General features: G+C 56.6%; 4 protein-coding genes across 4 annotated transcripts; 3 read left to right on the forward strand and 1 right to left on the reverse strand.

The window, feature by feature from the left end:
- Nucleotides 1-853: 853 nt before the first annotated feature.
- Nucleotides 854-1,716, forward strand: GMORB2_7050 (lytic starch monooxygenase; the record flags this gene model as incomplete). Its single annotated transcript, XM_035469015.1, has 2 exons — nucleotides 854-952; nucleotides 1,069-1,716. 2 exons carry the CDS (start codon nucleotides 854-856, stop codon nucleotides 1,714-1,716), a joined length of 747 nt encoding a protein of 248 aa, XP_035321395.1.
- A 1,969-nt stretch (nucleotides 1,717-3,685) lies between these two features.
- On the reverse strand, nucleotides 3,686-4,635 carry GMORB2_7051 (ubiquitin-conjugating enzyme E2 J2; the record flags this gene model as incomplete). The annotated part of the gene is made up of 3 exons (XM_035469016.1): nucleotides 3,686-4,382; nucleotides 4,448-4,527; nucleotides 4,609-4,635. 3 exons carry the CDS (start codon nucleotides 4,633-4,635, stop codon nucleotides 3,686-3,688), a joined length of 804 nt encoding a protein of 267 aa, XP_035321396.1.
- A 539-nt stretch (nucleotides 4,636-5,174) lies between these two features.
- On the forward strand, nucleotides 5,175-6,951 carry GMORB2_7052 (outer membrane protein insertion porin family; the record flags this gene model as incomplete). The annotated part of the gene is made up of 4 exons (XM_035469017.1): nucleotides 5,175-5,207; nucleotides 5,248-5,388; nucleotides 5,475-5,661; nucleotides 5,714-6,951. The coding sequence occupies 4 exons, from the start codon at nucleotides 5,175-5,177 to the stop codon at nucleotides 6,949-6,951; spliced, it is 1,599 nt and encodes a 532-aa protein (XP_035321397.1).
- A 3,458-nt stretch (nucleotides 6,952-10,409) lies between these two features.
- GMORB2_7053 (ABC-type branched-chain amino acid transport system, ATPase component) lies at nucleotides 10,410-15,114 on the forward strand (the record flags this gene model as incomplete). Its single annotated transcript, XM_035469018.1, has 3 exons — nucleotides 10,410-11,130; nucleotides 11,194-12,233; nucleotides 12,322-15,114. 3 exons carry the CDS (start codon nucleotides 10,410-10,412, stop codon nucleotides 15,112-15,114), a joined length of 4,554 nt encoding a protein of 1,517 aa, XP_035321398.1.
- Nucleotides 15,115-18,592: the final 3,478 nt, after the last annotated feature.

The raw sequence follows: 18,592 nt of genomic DNA on the forward strand, positions 1-18,592 counted from the left end.
TGTTCGCCGGTCCGAGGAGGATCCCCTCTGCGTCGTGGGTTGTTTGCTTGGCGGCGACAGCCCAGAGTCGGGGCATATACCGTATGCTACGACGGCATCTGATAACGCCCTTTACGCCCCGGTCCTCTCCCCGAATCGATTCGGCATAGTTCAAGAGGTAATAGGCTGCAGGCTCTCCACCGTCAAAGGAGTCAAGCATCTTTCCTAATCGTCCGTCGTGTCCAACCCCACAACCGCTCCCCGCAACCACAATGGTGTAAGTGGCACTCTTAGCCAGTGGCCCCGAGCCAAGACTCCAAGTGCATCGGCGCTGCACACCTCTTTCGTGTGGCATTGATCATACCCATATGTACTTGCCTTCTGGTCTGGCGAATCGCTCCGAGCATGTGTTCGGCCCGTGATACGGACCGACAGCTTGCATGGACGTTACCAGGTTTGTATCGAACGTAGCACGCCATCTCTCCGGACGAAGTTCCTGGTTCCAAGGTGCACCGCCGTGTGCCATCGTGACGTCTCTACCAGCAACCGACGATCCATCCGGATGTCTCCGGCAGCTCGTCCTAGCGTCGGTTGCGGCCCGGGTAGGGAAATGGAAGCCGGAGGGAGGTATATTGTAGACAGCCATTCGTCGTCTCTCTCCGTCTTGGCCTCTGTCCTCTATTACTTTGATTTCTCTTCTCGAGCGGAATATGCTGTATATAAATACGGGCACTTCCCTCCACTCGCTCCAATCTCGTTCCACTCCCAACCCACATCGGCACAAAGTCCTCGCCAACAAAGCACCGACCTAAACTTCCGATCAACGCATAGGAGAAGGGAAAGGAGATCGGCATTCCCCAAATCATCCGTTACCATGCTGTCCCAGATTGCCATGCTCGCGGCCCTTGCCGCCACCGTCAACGCCCACGGATACATGATCACCCCGATGAGCCGTGTTGGTCTGAATGCCGACGTATGTTCCGAACCAACTGCATAACTTTGACGCGTTTTGCGTCTGTAAGAGGTGTATACAGAGCAGACAAGGGTGGCCTGCTGACATACTCCCCTTCTTCTGCTCGGGGATGGCAGGGAGGCGCTGGTGCGGACACCTGCCCCGAGTGCACCATCCTCGAGCCCGTCGAGTCGTGGCCCACCCTGAACGCCGCCAAGGTCGCCAAGACGGGCCCCTGCGGCTACAACGAGCGAGTCGGGGTCGACTACAACCAGCCCGGAGACGCCTGGGGCAAGTCCCCCGTCCAGACGTACAAGTCCGGCGACACCATCGACGTCCAGTGGTGCGTCGACAACAATGGCGACCACGGAGGTGCCTTCTCCTACCGTATCTGCCAGGATCAGGACCTCGTCAACAAGTTCCTCGACGCCACCACCATCCCCAGCCTGGACGTGAAGCAGCAGCTCGAGGACTGCTTCGAGAAGGGCATCCTGCCCTGCTCCGACGTCGACGGCAACGCTTGCGACCCCAGCGGCGACTGCGCCGCGGACTCCTGCAGGAACTCCGACTGGTGGGGCTGTCCCGCCAGGGACGCCGGCGGCTGCAAGAGCATCGACAACGCTGAGCATGGCTCCTGCTGGACCTCCATCGCCGGCGGCTACACCGTCTCCGGAAAGGTCAAGCTTCCCGAGATGACCTCTGAGCACACCCTGCTCGGGTTCAAGTGGAACTCCTACGAGACACCCCAGGTCTATCTCAACTGTGCCGACATTGCCATCGAATAAGATGGTGTCTTTTGCATGTATTTTCTCTTCCCCCTTCACCGCTGTTTGCTTCTTCCCCTTTTCCTATTCCTTCATCGTCCGGAACTGCTCGCCTACATCATGTACTCTTCCCAGACGACATCATCTGAATTTCGGGCTACCCCTTTGGGGCAGGCTTTCTAAGGTGGTGGCAAGCTTTCGTTAGGAGAATGATATATGCCCCTTCATCTCAAGGAAATAAAAAAAAGAAATCCCAGAAATCTCCATTCTGGTTTCAATAGCTTGTGGCGGTGTCTGCCGGTCTATACAGAGACTTTTTCCCGGTCTGCTCACCATCTCTAGTCATGGTCTCTCAACGTTCCATGCCAAGTTATTCCAAGTGCCGTGGATGCACCCCAGACTATGCCATGCTATCGGTAATGCCATTGATGTCGACTCGGACGGCGCAGTCTCACGTTGGAAGTTTACGATCTCCCACAGCTATATCCATCCGGCCCGTCATCGCTGTGCTGCGGCCACATGGTGTATACGGATTGACGCCACCATCCACAATGCCACTGAACAGAATTTCTTCAGTATATAGCTGCATAGTGGCATCATGTCTATCTCACAATGTCGGTTCCAACCGTGGTGTGGAGATTGGTCGTTCTCGGAGCACTAAGCGCTTGGGGTCACAGAGGGTCCAATGACACGATCGGTTCTTTCACTTCACGCGGCCGCATATGCCTTGATATTCACTTTTCATGGTTCCATTAGCTTGACACGTTATACGTAGTCGGAAAAGGCACCAGTACCTCTGATCGTAGCCCAAGAGGCGCAGATACAAGCCAGCCGGTGTCGACTTACGTCCCACGACGTACGAGTACAGAGAGCATCTTGTATACAATGCCCGGTCACATGTATATCAAACACACACATTCCTGACAGTAGCATGAGAGTGCACGTTTTCGCATGTACATGCACCAGATCCATAAGTCAAGTTTCATGAGAGAATGACAGTGTTGGACTCTTGTTTCTCCAAGGCTGAGCATGTATTCCAACACGCCAAAATAACGTCATTTACGTCGGTACTTCGTAGACTTACTCTATCAGGTTTCCGACAGCACGGATTCGATACCGTACCACAGTGCTAGTACGATGGTACGATGAGTGTTGAGTACTATTATCTGCAGATTTAGAGGAACCGCGTGTAGTTCTCCGTCCTGTACATGTATGGTAATGACTGCGTGATCCAAGGAGGATAGCTTTGGGGAGATTATTCGAGATATTCTGAGTCATGCGTCCTGTTGACCAAAACGAATCTGGACACTGGACGGACTATACCTTGATCTAGCGTTAACTAGCAATAGTAGTAGTAGTAATACTAGTAGTAATAGTACTCTGTAAACGGATCATGCATACGAATAGTCTTTCACCATGAGACTAGGGGGCAGGCTTATCCAGAGCCGTCACAGAACCTACGAGGATCCTTGAAGGGATAGACGGTGAAGCAAGCAGACAGAGTACCCGAGAAGCCAAGTGTGTGGCTATTTGTCTTGCGAAGCGAAACAACCCAGAGCCTTAGGGTAGATCCACGACAAGAAATACTCAATTATACGGAGATGTCTCATGGCTATCAATCAATCTCTCAAGCCTGCTGTTTACAAATGGCATACATGGTCATTGTAATATAATACTACGTGATTGACACTTGGAAGACTAATTGATGATGAATCTGGTGTGGCTATAAAAGTGATGCATTCCATTTGAAAATCTAGATTAATTTTGAACCCTACATGGACCCATACGTTTCCTCACCGCATCTCCCCAATGCAAATAAACAGGGGATTGAAAGCAGAAAAGGTGGGGAGGATAGAGAGAAGAAGACGAGGCAATATGAGAACAAGTGCGATATTCAAAACTCAATGGCCATGAGCAAGGCATTAAAAAGCACAGATGAGACTGCCAAGGAGACAAGCCCCGCCGCTAGCAGGCAGTTCAAGGCCCTCTTTCATGAGAGACTGTCGCCGCTGAGAAGCCTGGCAATAAGAACGTAGAGGAACAGGATGCCGCCGGCGGCAAGAAGCCTATTCCGAGAGATCCACCCGCGCCCGGCGTCCCTCTGCTGGACGACTGCGTCGACGACGGCCTGGGTCTGGTGGCCCGACGGCCCAACGCGGGCGAGGTGAGGTCCGCACGGCGACGACTCCTTATCTCCCCCCATGCGATGGCCCGTAGCCGGGTCGATCTCCTTAGCCTTGATCCACTCCCAGTTCTCCTTGTCGAGTTCGGGCCACTCTTGCCTAAACTTGGCGCCGCCGTCGCCAGCCTTGATGTTGCCCTTGGTGGCCGTGCTGCCAGAGGCGTGGGACCCGCCACCGGTAGAGTTCCACCATCGTGTCCGCGAGGACAGGTATTGCCTCTCCACGGAGCTGCACGATATCGATCCGGTAGTCATCTCCTCGCTCGTCATGAACGAGAGGAGGCCCGTCAGGATTGTGGACACCTCCCAGGCCGGGTTGAATGACTTGGGGTGGAAGTCGGAGATGGAGAGACACAGGCGCGTCGAAGGCTGGAATCGCCCCGAGGGCGTGTGCATTCTAATTGCGGGCGGCGCGAATGGGTAGTTGGGAGGGAAGATGAGGGTCCCCCAGTATTGACCGCCGTAGTAAGGAGTCTCCTCGGGTCCGGTCAGGATATAGTGCCACCTGTGAAAGATCCTGTCAGTCGCCGATCTCCCCTCCAGCAACACGGATGAGGCAGCTGGACGTACTCGAGAATGTTGGACTCGGACGGGTGTGCGGTGATATAAGGAGGCGGGTTCTCCGATATCGTCTTGTATTCGCGGGTCAACTGACGTGGGGAGGGAGAAGAGTCAGTCTCGATATCTACTCATGACAGGATCGAAAGCGAGAGGGAAGGAGGGCTTCATACCCGCTTCTGCGCAGCCTTGCTAGCCATACTTCACCGGCGGACGTTGTGTGTGTGAGGAAAGGAGGGAAGGAGAGCAGGCTGGGAGAGAGAGACAGAATGGCGGGCCGTGATGATGATGCGTATGTGGGCCGTCGGTGATCGCGTGAGACCACCGTCCCTGGCGGCAATCGCGGGGCAGAGGAGTCAAAGACGGGCGAGATAGATGTCTAGGATATGCTGATGAGTATGTTGAGGGTCGTTGAAGCGAAAAAGATTGGTTGGGCACTTGGAACTTGATCAGAGGGCAGATTATCGAAGAAGAGAGAAGGGAGAGAGAGGAGAGGAGGGTGCGGGCGGCCGAGGATGGGATGGACCAAGAAAAGAACGGGGTGCATGAGCGGGACTCCCGAAGGAGGGCCAAGTGGCTTTGATTCCGCACGTGTGGCTGACATTTGGGTCGTGCACAGCCACAAGCACAGATAGGGCGCTCGGACCTTGGACGGCGTTTCGGATTCTTGACATCACACCAGCTTTAGCCTCCTTGAAGTTTTGACCATAGCTCCAGATAGCTCTGAACAGAGACAACCATGGCAGACAATATGGGCTCCCCAGCTGGAGGGGTAAGTGTCGTCATCGAATGAGGGCATACGACCACTACAGATCGCTGACCGCTCGCCTTACTTCTCCCAGCAGGACCTCGACCCCTTGAGCAAGCTACGATCCGACCCCAGCTCGGCCTACCGCGCAGCTCAGCTGAAGGATGACCAGGATGCGACCAAGGAGCGCCGTATAGCGCAGGCGGTATGTGGCAGTGATGGAGGGCTGTTTCGAAGAAGAGTGTTTGCCGGAAGATGGCCGACTGGCTGACTCCTGCCCCCCCCCCCCAGATGACGGACCAGGCGTTCACGCCCATGTCGATCCACGAGATCCGCATCCACGGTGCTTCCAATACGCGACGAAACTTCCTCGGCCCCCTCATCGACCCTCTGATTGCCGGAAAGCCGGAGTCGCCGTCGACTATTGGCGAGGTCATGGGCATGCTGCAGGTGACGAATGCTAAGCTGAGCGGCCTGCGTGAGTTGGACATCCAAGAGACAAGCGGCCGACAGGGACTGACCATGAGCAGAATCCTTCCAGCCCAACCCCGAAATCTTCATGGTATCGTCCCAGCAGACGGACCCGTCGACGAGCCCCCACGACGTGGACATCGACATTCGCCTGCGCGAGCTGCCGCGCTTCAAGCTCCAGACGGGCACGGACGTCGGCAACGGCGAAGGTTCGGCGTACGGGTCGCTGCTATGGCGCAACATCTTTGGCGGAGCGGAGATGCTTTCGCTCAACGCGCGCACGGGCACCCGCACGCGGTCGTCGTACACGGCCAACCTGAGCGCTCCCGTGCTGAGCGACCCGAACATGCGCGTGTCGATCGAGGGCGTCGCGTCTGCGGCGGACAAGCCGTGGGCCTCGCACGAAGAGGCAGTCAAGGGTGCGACGGCGCGGTTCTCGTGGCTGAATGCCGCGCGCGACAGCCTCTCTGTCGAGTACTCCGGGTCGTGGAGGCAGGTGACGGGTCTCGGGTCGGCGGCGAGCCCCACGGTGCGCGCCGACGCCGGCGACAGCATCAAGAGCGCCATCAAGTCCACCTTCTACAGGGACAGGCGCGACAACCCTCAGCTGCCCCAGACGGGATACATGGTTCGGTCGAGTCTCGAGGTTGCCGGTCTGGGACCGCTCGGAGGGGACGTCGCCTTCTCCAAGGCCGAGTGCGAGGTCGGCGGGGCCCTGCCCCTGCCGCTCCCCGGCGTGGAGGCCCGCAGCACGGGCATTTCGGTCGGCGGAGGTCTGCGCATGGGTCTCCTGTGCCCTCTGCCGCTGGGGTTCTCCTCGGGCACCAACTCTCTCCCCAGCCGCATCAACGACCGCTTCCAGCTCGGCGGCCCCACGGACGTGCGCGGCTTCCAGCTGTGCGGTCTGGGCCCCCACGACGGGCAGGACTCGGTCGGCGGAGACGCCTTCGCGGCGGGCAGCGTGAACGTCCTGCTCCCGCTCCCTTACCGCGGTCCGGAGTCGGGCCTACGGTTCCAGCTATTCGCCAACGGTGGACGGCTCGTCGCGCTGCGCAAGCCCGGCGGCGGCGACGGCGGCGGCAAGGCCATGGACGCGTCTACGGTGGCCAGGGGCGTGGCCGGTGCGGTCGAGAACATTGCCGGCGGTGGGCTCCCCAGCCTGGCTACGGGTTTCGGACTGGTGTACGCCCATCCTGTGGCGAGGTTTGAGCTCAACTTCAGTCTGCCGATGGTGCTGAGGAGGGGCGAGGTCGGCACCAAGGGCCTGCAGTTTGGCGTGGGCATCAACTTCTTGTAGCGGCTTGCATCGCCCTGATCCATTACTAGCACTATATCCTCGCAGTTCACCTTGCTTAGATGTCGAGAATAAGGCCTCCTCCTTTCCATATGTACTAGCAGCATATCACTATCCAATCTCCTTCCGCACTCGTCATGCATACATCCATCTCCCTCGGTATTGTCTCTGGGTGTCTGCCAATGTTCGTCTGGCCGTCCTCGTACTACATCTCCTCGCCTCGTTACTATCAACCGTCTGTCAAGGTCTGTTCCCGACAATGCAGGCAGCCGACCACTGCAAACCTGGTTGACCAGCTCGTTCCCAAAGTCCACGTACACGTGAGGTGATCACCACGATAGCGTCGCATTACTGGGGCGTCGATAGCCGACGGGGGGACAAGAGCACCGTATTATTAATTGCTCCATGCCCATGTCGCAGGGACGAGTACTCCGGCACGGTACGGTACATCGTGTCCATACCGTTATAGAGCAACCCATGATGACAGACACCCCCTTTTTGACCTCCACCCGCACCATCCCCCTGGGGCTTATCGTACTCGCCGAGCAAGCCAACAGTTAGTATTGTTGACCAACTGCTTGGTCCTCGGCAACGCAGGCCCGCAGGGATTAGATTAAGAAGAAGAGAATGGTCGGAGCGTAAGCTTCGGTGGGGCAAATTATGTTGGGATGGGAGTATAATGATACATGTAAGGAGCGGGCATGCGATATGTGAGAGCTCGCGAGAGGATTGCTGCCAAGAAAGTAACAGCATTCACCTTCACCTCTACAGAGATTGATGAATTACTCACCACAGGAAGGGAAAAGAGGAAGAAAAGAACGGCATAGAAGTGAACAGAAAAGGCCAATGTTTTACCTGTAATACGTGCAGCGGCAGCGGCAGCGGCGCATCGCACAGATTCGCAGGGTTGCTTCCCGGTGGAGAAGAACCAGATTTAGTGCTTCGTATACGTTACATGTATAGGTTGGTGCTATTACTCTTATCTGTATATGTAGGCTAAAATCAAGAAGCATAAAGGAGATCAGATTACAAATGCCGCCGTACAGGTAAGACCAGACAGCAGGCAAGACAACAAGCAGGACGACATGCAATATAGTAGGGGGGGGAAGGTCTCGGAAACCTTTCACAACAATAGTACGAGTATTAAGATTCAGTAATACGTGCATGTATGACGTGGAATCTTGTGGGATGAATCCACGATGCAAGATTGCAATGTCACTCCATACGAAGTAATAATATGTTATGCACTCGTACTCCGGTCGATAGCAGCAGTACGAGTAATACGGAGTTACCAACGTGCGGATACTTGCACTGTGGGTCCACCCCGGAACGGATGCCACCATCACACCCTTCCGGCTCCGCATGGTCTTGACTAGCTGCTGGTTTTACCCACGGTGCTCCGCGAGCTGCGGACTTAGCGGGTGACTCTACAAGTCCGCCCGGAGATGACGGGCTCGATAGGCCTGTTGGCGATTACGAGTATGCGGCTGGTCATTGGCTCGTAGCTATGACCCAGCCTACTTGCATCGATGGGGTGGTGAGCAATTGAGCGCGACAGGGGAGACGTGGATGGGTGGATGGATCTCTGATGGGATGCATCGTGTCCCGAGTTATGGTCCATCCTTGCTGGTGTATATGCCTATACAGGAACAGGTCTCTGATATATTGGCCGTTGGATACAGGAGAGTCAGCAGATACGCGTCTGCCTCACGGCGTACCAGATGGCCGCATGTACGTTTCAGCGCTTGGTAATACCCGCTACATGCAGGCGAGGACGCTGAAAAGTTGAGTTGCAGGATCGACGGCTGATGTAGACTGGGAGAGTTCCGATTGAACGTGTCTCACCATATAACTCGTGAGATCCGAAAGAAGATTCTCTTCTCCCCCCCCCCCCCCCCCTTCTCTTCGTATGGAAACGCTACCCGAACCGGGTGAGACTAGCATAGCTCATGTACTTGTATGTGGGAGGCAAGGTGGCTTCTGTGCTTGCCGAGGTCGCTTACTATCTACAAAAGGCAGGCCGGAATACCGCACACGTTACTCCTGAATTCGTCGACAGTTGGGAGAGAGCCCCCTGCTTGTCCATCCGTCCCTACTCCGTAAAGGCGGTTTGGCTTGTTCTGCTGCCTATTCGGCTCCAGCAGACGAGAGATAATAAACTTATTATGGGTCCTGGCAAGCAGAGTGGAAGGCGTACGAAAGAAATTTTCACCCTGCAAGAAGATTCCATCGAATCCGTAGAATGACAGAAGGGACAAGGTGGGTCAGTCAATGTTCGGGACTGGGCGGGTTGTCGGGTTCCTCCAAGACCCCGACGGAGTGTCTCTCTTTTCTCTTCTTTTCTTTGTTCGGTGTACACGTAATGCTCTGTAAACGAATGTGAGAAAAAGAAAAAGAAAAAGAAAAGGCAGCGGAGGAGAAGGAGATAAGAGGGAAACCCGAGCGATAGACAGACGGTCGATGGCTAGTGCTGACGGCAACGCCACCGTGGGAAAGCGAGCTGGTTCCTTTCATCTCTCTCTGACTCTACGCTGGCGGACTTTGCTATGTACCAGTACTAGAGCGTGATAATGACTCCCTAGGCTGTCTTCGATGTGACGAGGGGGGTGTGTGCATGCAGAGAGATTGGGCATTCGGGAGAACAACGGCAACGTACGTTCTAAGACAGAAGACTCTACATGTCTGCACTGGCAAGTTGCTGGTGAGGATCCCCTTGTCTCCTCTCTCTCACACGAAGACGTAATACCTAGAATCTTCTTTTTTATTTTTTTGGGGGGGGGGGGGGGGGGGGGGGGGCGTGTAGCTGTCGAGGCTGTTTGTTGCGTTTACCAAGAGAGCGAAGACGAGGTGCATATTACATGCAGAATGTCCGCTGGCAAGTGGTAAAATGCCTCCCGTAGCCTATAACTAGTGATACCGAGGAGTTACGAGTACGAGCACCATGCTGGGTAGTCAGAGCTGAGGGGGGAGGGGGGAGTGGGAGTGTGTACGAGTAGAACGTAGGTGGACAAGAGGGCCCCCGGCCGCCCTCCGCTGCAATGTCCGGCGGGCGGCCGGTCGGATTCCTCCTAAAATGCGACAGGTGACCGACACGCTTTTATTCCTGGCTCCTGTGCTCCTAATAGTATAAGGTATCGGGAGGGTCGTGGATCAATTCCCCCCCCCCCCCCCCCCCCCCCCCCCTTCTGCTGCTAGTCTTCTCCTTTATTCATCATAATACGATTGTTCTTTTCCTATATATATTTTAAAAAAAATTTCTTCCTTCTTCTAAACTTCTCCTTTACTCTTATTCTATCACACTCTCTCCCTGTCTCCCTGTCTCCCTCCCCTTCCCTCACCCTCCCTTTCTCTCCACCCCAATCTACAACCAACAATCCTCCATATCCCGGTACAAATCTTCGATAGCCTCAACGACAGGGAAAGAGCAGGTAAACCTGACAAGCAATCAGACGATACCGGCCATGGCGACACCCTTGGGTGGCAACGCCGGCGCCGGCCTGGCCGCAGAGGCTGCACACGGAGGCGCTCTATCCTCGACAGCCAACGAGACCAATAACGACTCCGTCTATACCGCTACCGCTGACGGCAACTCTTCCGCCTCGCGCGACGGCACGCTGGTCAAGGGCGGAGCCCGAGAGGACTACGACGACGATGACGAGAACGCCGACGATGCTGATCCGGCCGAGGAGATGAGACGTCGCAGCTCCGTCGTCCAGGCCCTTGCCCGCTCCTACTCGCGCGCCTCGGCGGCCGACGGGAGCGACGCAAATCCGTTCCTCGCCGGCCCCGACTCCCCCCTCAACCCTCATTCCGACAACTTTGACGGCAAGAAGTGGGCTCGGGCCATCGTCCAGCTCGTCCAGGGCAGCGGCTCCGACTTCCGCACTACCGGTGTCGCCTTCCAGCACCTCAACGTCCACGGCTTCGGCGCTGGCTCCGACTACCAGAAGGACGTCGCCAACGTCTGGCTCTCCCTCGGCGACATGATCCGCGACGGCCTCTCCGGCGGCCGCCGCGGTCAGCGCATCGACATCCTGCGTGACTTTGACGGCCTGGTGCGCAACGGTGAGATGCTGGTCGTGCTGGGGCCGCCCGGTTCCGGTTGCTCTACCTTCCTCAAGACCATTGCTGGAGAGATGAATGGTATCTACGTCGACGACGATGCCTACTTCAACTACCAGGGTGAGTAACCGCTCTGCCCTCCTGTTCTCTATCCACACGTATCTCAATGCTGACCTTCTCTAGGCATTTCCGCCAAGGAGATGCATTCTCACCATCGCGGAGAGGCCATCTACACAGCCGAAGTCGACGTGCACTTCCCTCAGCTGTCCGTCGGCGACACCCTGACCTTCGCCGCCAGGGCCCGTCAGCCCCGCCACCTTCCCGAAGGCCTCAACAGGAACGCCTTTGCCGACCACCTCCGCGATGTCGTCATGGCCATGTACGGCATCTCGCACACGGCCAACACAAAGGTCGGCAACGAGTACATCCGTGGCGTGTCCGGTGGTGAGCGCAAGCGCGTCACCATATCCGAGGCTTCGCTGTCCGGAGCGCCCCTGCAGTGCTGGGACAATTCGACGCGCGGCCTCGACTCCGCCAACGCCATCGAGTTCTGCCGCACCCTCCGCCTCGGAACCGAGCTCTTCAACAACACGGCCTGCGTCTCCATCTACCAGGCGCCCCAGTCGGCCTACGACCTCTTCGACAAGGCCGTCGTCCTGTACGAGGGTCGCCAGATCTTCTTTGGCAGGGCCGACGAGGCTAGGCAGTACTTCATCAACCTCGGATTCGAGTGCCCTGCTCGTCAGACCACACCCGACTTCCTCACCTCCATGACCTCGTCGCTCGAGCGCATCGTCCGCCCCGGCTTCGAGGGCAGGGCTCCCCGCACCCCTGACGAGTTCGCTCGCGCCTGGAAGGAGAGCGCCGAGTACAAGGCCCTCCAGGCCGAGATCGAGGAGTACAAGCAGTCCCACCCCATCAACGGCCCCGATGCCGAGGCCTTCCGCGCCAGCAAGCACGCCCAGCAGGCCAAGGGCCAGAGGCCCAAGTCGCCCTTCACCCTGTCCTACGCCCAGCAGGTCCAGCTCTGCCTGTGGCGCGGCTGGAAGAGGCTCGTCGGCGACCCCAGCCTAACCTTGGGCGCCCTCATCGGAAACGTCGTCACTGCCTTGATCGTCGGCAGCGTCTTCTTCAACCTGCCTAATCTTTCGAGCGCCTTCTTCCAGCGTGGCGCTCTGCTCTTCTTCGCCTGTCTCATGAACGCCTTTTCCAGTGCCCTGGAGGTATGTTGACTCGACCCCTTCTGCCCCTTCTGCTTCCCCCACCTTGGGCAGCCTCCCTCCAGAGATGTTGTCGCTGACCGGAATTCAGATCCTCACCCTCTACTCCCAACGTCCCATCGTCGAGAAGCATGCTCGCTATGCCCTGTATCACCCCTCCGCCGAGGCTGTCGCCTCCATGATATGTGATCTGCCGTACAAGATTAGTAACTGCATCGCCTTCAACTTGGTCCTCTATTTCATGGCCCAGCTTCGCCAGGATGCCGGTCACTTCTTCTTCTTCCTGCTCATCTCCTTCTTCACCGTCCTGGTCATGTCCATGATCTTCAGGACCATTGCCTCGTCCTCGCGCACGCTGTTCCAGGCCCTCGTGCCGGCCGCCCTCCTGATCCTCGACCTCGTCATCTTCACCGGCTTCGTCATCCCCAAGAGCTACATGCTTGGCTGGTGCCGCTGGCTCAACTACATCGACCCCCTGGCGTACGCCTTCGAGTCCCTCATCGTGAACGAGTTCCACGGCCGCAAGGTCCCCTGCAACGAGTTCACCCCTCCCGCGACCGGCGACTACGCCGACGTGGATCAGGTCAACCGCGTCTGCAGCTCGGTCGGTGCTACCCCAGGTGAGACCTTCGTCGACGGTGACGTGTACGCCCTTTCTCAGTTTGGCTACAGGTGGAGCCACCGCTGGCGTAACCTCGGGATCATGATTGGCTTCATGCTCTTCTTCCTGGGTACCTACATGCTGGGCGCCGAGCTCGTTTCCGAGAAGAAGTCCAAGGGTGAGGTTCTCGTCTACCGCCGCGGCCACAGGCCTGCTGTCCTCGAGTCTGGCGAGAAGAAGCATTCGGACCCTGAGGCTGCCATGGCCCACATCGGTCCCGCCATCACCGCCGAGAGGAGCCGAGGCGACAACAAGGAGGCCGGTATCCTGCAGCAGCAGACGTCCGTGTTCCAGTGGCACGACGTCTGCTACGACGTAAAGATCAAGAGCGAGACTCGCCGCATCCTGGACCACGTCGACGGCTTCGTCAAGCCCGGCACCCTGACTGCCCTCATGGGTGTCTCCGGCGCCGGTAAGACGACGCTCCTAGACTGCTTGGCCGACCGCACCAAGGCCGGTGTCATCACCGGCGAGATGCTCGTCGACGGTCTCCCCCGCGACCAGTCCTTCCAGCGCAAGACAGGCTACGTCCAGCAGCAAGATCTTCACCTCCAGACCACCACAGTCCGGGAGGCGCTCAACTTCAGTGCTATCCTCCGCCAGCCGGCCGACGTGCCCCGCGCCGAGAAGCTTGCCTACGTCGAGGAGGTCATCAAGCTGCTCGACATGCAGGAGTACGCCGACGCCGTCGTCGGCGTACCCGGCGAAGGTCTCAACGTCGAGCAGCGCAAGCGCCTCACCATCGGTGTCGAGCTCGCCGCTAAGCCCCCTCTGCTGCTGTTCGTCGACGAGCCCACCTCGGGTCTCGATTCCCAGACGTCGTGGGCCATCCTCGACCTGCTCGAGAAGCTGACCAAGGCTGGCCAGGCCGTCCTGTGTACCATCCACCAGCCTTCCGCGATGCTTTTCCAGCGCTTCGACCGTCTCCTCTTCCTCGCCAGGGGTGGCAGGACTGTCTACTTTGGCGAGATCGGCGAGAACTCCAAGACCATGACTAGCTACTTCGAGCGCAACGGCGGCCACCCTTGCCCCGCCGAGGCTAACCCGGCTGAGTGGATGCTCGAGGTCATCGGCGCTGCCCCCAACTCCCACACCGAGATTGACTGGCACAAGACGTGGCGCGAGAGCGCCGAGTACCAGCATCTGCAGGACGAGCTCGAGAACATCAAGCGTGACAGGGCCGGCGCCGCCGCCGTCGTCGACGACAAGGAGACCGGCTACAACGAGTTCGCCGCTCCGTTCGCGGTGCAGCTCCGCGAGAACCTCATCCGCGTGTTCCAGCAGTACTGGCGTACGCCCGTCTACATCTACTCCAAGACTGCTCTGTGCTCTCTCGTCGCCCTGTTCATCGGTTTCGTCTTCTTCCGCGCACCGACTACGATGCAGGGCATCCAGAACCAGATGTTTGCCATATTCAACCTGCTGACCATCTTCGGCCAGATCGTCCAGCAGTCTATGCCTCAGTTCGTCATCCAGCGAGACCTGTACGAGGCGCGAGAGCGTCCGTCCAAGGTGTACTCGTGGAAGGTGTTCATGCTATCGCAGATCGTCGTGGAGCTTCCGTGGAACACCCTCATGGCGGTCATCATGTACTTTTGCTGGTACTACCCTATCGGCCTCTACCGCAACTCGGACGCGGACCACGTCACCGAGCGCGGCGCCCTCATGTTCCTCCTCCTCCTCACCTTCCTCCTGTTCACCTCGACCTTCTCGGCCCTCATCATTGCCGGTTTCGAGACGGCCGAGGGCGGCGCCCAGATCGCCAACGTCCTCTTCATGCTCTGCCTCATCTTCTGCGGCGTCCTGGCCGGCCCCGACAGCATGCCTCGCTTCTGGATCTTCATGTACCGCGTCTCCCCCTTCACGTACCTGGTGGGCGGCATGCTCGGCACGGCCGTCGGCAACTCGACCCTGGCGTGTGCGGCCAATGAGTACCTGCCCATCACCGCCCCCGACGGCCAGACGTGCTTGGAGTACCTCGGCCCTTACATCGAGTCGGCAGGTGGCTATCTCAAGGACGAGATGGCGGCCAAGAGCTGCGAGCTCTGCAGGATGAACAGCACGGACGCGTACCTGGCGAGCGTCAATATCAAGTACACTGACCGCTGGCGCAACTTTGGCCTGATGTGGGTGTACATCGTCTTCAACGTGTTTGCAGCCCTGTTTGTCTACTGGCTAGCACGTATGCCCAAGAACAGTCTCAAGAAGGCGAAGAAGGCATGATTTTCTTTTTTTTTCTTTGATTCCCACCATCTGGTGTAATTTCCATCATCTGTTTCTATCTTAATAGTACTCGAATAGAGAGGTCCATCGAACCAAGCACTGTTGCCAGAAAAGTCCATCGTGCCTTGGAAGGTTCTCTCATGGCGAATAAATAAAGAAGCTTGGCGTCACCAAGGAATCATGCTGTCGTCTAGGTTGCCGCAGCATCGCGCTCAGGCAAAAAAATAAATTAAATAAAAACTGAAAAGAATTAAATTGAAAAATCTTGAAAGGATTCCCTCCCGTTCGATTACCAATCGTATCGAGTGTGTATATCGGGTGGATAGAAGTAAGCAGTCAGTTCAGGCCGGTGTGTGTAGATGATAGGTGTGATCGAGTTGGATCTAGGCTGCAGTAATGTGGTTTCACGATGAAACTCGTCCTGTCCGTTCCATGCTGATTTGCATGTTGAGGGTGGAATGTGGATGGGCAGGATGGATTTGCGCCTCCAACAATGCAAGCGCTTCATCTTCCAACTCGGCTGATTGACCTTGCCTGATCGATACTTTCCGCCCCCCAGAGAATGGCGGGGGCTCCGGGTACGAGTAATCATGCTCGGACCTCTACGACGTAACGCCCGTAATCCGCGCAGCTGCTAGTGATGCTCTCTGCTCTTCTCACAGTTCGATATGGCGCGCATGATGGGGTTGGGAGATCGAGTACGGATGAAGTGATGATGGACGGAAAGGGGGTGGGGACATGAGAAGAAGAGTACTGATTACTGGTGAAGTTGTAAAGGATAGAGACAAGATGACACGGCCGTGGATATCACATGCACACTGTTTTACGGAAGGTGTTTTAAAACCCCATCAACATGCAACAGGGCAGCAAATGCCAGAGGGAACTTGACAAGGTCTTGGCATTACGGAGAAGGATGAGAAAAGGGCGGTAATGAGATGTCGTATACGTAAATACGTCGTGGTCTCGTGACTGCACCTGTCTCTGATTCTGGACAGCGAGGAAGACGGAAGAGCCAGGGGAGTCAGGAGGAGGAGAAGAAAAGGAAATGGGGGGGTGGGTTGGTTCAGTTCTCCAGAGTTCCATTCTCCTCCGTCTCGCCGCCCTCCCCCCATCGAACTCGGTTCTGTCGTCCGCCATGCGCACCAAGAAGCCGCGGATCGGTGACTAGTGTCAGGAACGACAACGTGCTGATTGGATCGCGGGTGTCGGCGAGGGTCTCCCTGTGACAGGGGTTGGAAAGGGGGCGCGTGTAGGTGTGGGTGTGTGCAGCGTGCATCAGCAGGTGGGTGACCTACGTGCATGTGTGTGAAGGAGTCTTCTTTCTTGGTTCAAGCAGTTCAAGCAAGCTCTCCTCTCCTCTTCTCCCCTTCCGGAGGGAGCATGGTGATGTTGGAAGGGGGGAGGATCGGACTCGTGACGGGCGTACACTCGCTCACAGCATCGATGACGCTCGTGGATGATGAATAGCCCGCGAGGGCGATGCGCATGTGTACGTGTATGTGGGTGCGTCCGTGTCGGTGAAAATGCCGCTCTGCTCGCATATTCTCAGTCGGCATCATACGTCGAGATGCGATGGAAGAGAAGAGAGGAACAACGGTTACGACGGGCTGCATGCCGGCTCTCATTACATATACCTGCACGCACTGCAATCTACGAATCAATAATACGACTGACGGGCGTTGCATGCGTTGACCACCAGTATTATATAGCAATACTTCCCGTACATATGGCAACGCGGAGGCTGTCAACTCGGCTCTCAATTGGACAAGGACATCTTCTTTTGCAGCTGCCAGCGGCGCATCCGGAGCAGGCAGGCAAGCCTTCGGGGGTGCTCTGCGACGTTGTTCACTTTCTATCCGACGCATGTCTCTCCCTCTCTCCCTCCCTCCCTCTCCCTCTTCTCTCTCTCGTCCTAGGATGGCCGAGTGCAGATGAGCCTGTCTTGACTCCATCTCACTCTGCCCTGTCAGCGTCATGGATTAATCTACCGTCAGAGTCAATGACGATCGGGCCGGCAGGTCAGATTTTATCACTCTACAAGTAATACGGAGTAGACGGAGTAAGCGGAGTAGTGGTGTAAGAGTTTGCTGGGGGAGAATGGAGTTTCGTTCGTGTCTGTCTGTCTGGTCGCCTGTAACAGCTGAGGAGTTGGAGGAGGACTAGGACTGAGGACTGTCATTGCTCCGTATAATCTGTACACGATACGAGCATGCATCACACCGTAGGCCCTTGGAGGACTCGTCGTAGCGCTCGGCGTAGAGAGAGTATCAGCATGTGTCAAGAAGGGACAGGGGGAGTACGACGAACCAGAGGGAGCGATCCCAGTCTTTTTCTCGTCTGCCCCTGGATGAACCGAGTGCGAGTAGCTGGCTGTACGGACGGCTCGTACATGTACCATGTACAGATTGCTCCATACTCCGTAATCTGTACAGAGTAATGATACTTCACGCCCTCTGTAATATGCCCAAGTATTACGAAGTAATAACTGAAGGGAAGAAGAAGAAAACCCACACAGTCCTCAGCAAATGGTCGTACCAGAGAACGCGCTCCCCTCCCCCCCCCCCGGTTCCCTGACCAGGGACCCCGGTACGTCGACCAATCTCTTGACCCGGCCCAGACTTTGCTTGGTGGGCCTTTCTTCTCTTCCACGCTTTCCTTCCTCTCTTCTCATTCGTCTCTGCCAGTCCTTCTTTGCCATTCGTAGGGAGTAATAAGTACGAGTAATAATACTACTCCGTGCATGCACTCATCATTACTCTCCGTACGAGCATCACTCCGTAGGTGTGAAAGAGAAGAGGGAACTCTCAGACCGTCTCTCTCTATCTCTCTCTTCGCGTGCTCACCATATGTGAACGTGTGTCTCGTCGCGATGGCATTTCAGAACAGCGAAGAGACATATACTCGAATAGCATATACGGATCTGCACATGTCACCAGCATTAGAGGTAATGATGGCTATACATTGGTAGGTACATAAGTAATGACATTACGAGCACATGTATCGATACTACCAACTATACGTATCGCTCCGTAATATAATAATACATCTAGCACATGTCAAAAACGGATACGTGAAATTGCCTTCTCACTCCTTCTCCACAGCAGTGGAAGAGAGCAGAGACATTCGGCAAAAGAAACCAGTCATCATTACAGCATAGTTATATGATGGTATTCGTATAGGTACAGACGGCAGCCGAGCTGGACCGCTCGCACATCACCGATCTGTACACTGTATAACCCGTACATATACCCGCCCGTATACATGCTCGCTGGGCTGAACGGGAAGGGAGCCTGTGAGTTTCCCAAAGGAGACTAGGAGATACTGCGAGACAGACTGAGAGGAGGACATGACAATACAGGAAGAGGAAGAAGAAAAGAAAGAGCCCGAATATTGAGACACTCCACACACCAATCCGTGGTGGCCTGCCTCGTCCCCCCTGCCCTTTTGGCGGCGGGACACGCGAGAGAGGCCCTAGCGA

Source organism: Geosmithia morbida, assembly GCF_012550715.1.
Source record: "Geosmithia morbida isolate 1262 chromosome Unknown scaffold_7, whole genome shotgun sequence".
In the NCBI taxonomy this organism is placed as follows: Eukaryota; Fungi; Ascomycota; class Sordariomycetes; order Hypocreales; family Bionectriaceae; genus Geosmithia; species Geosmithia morbida.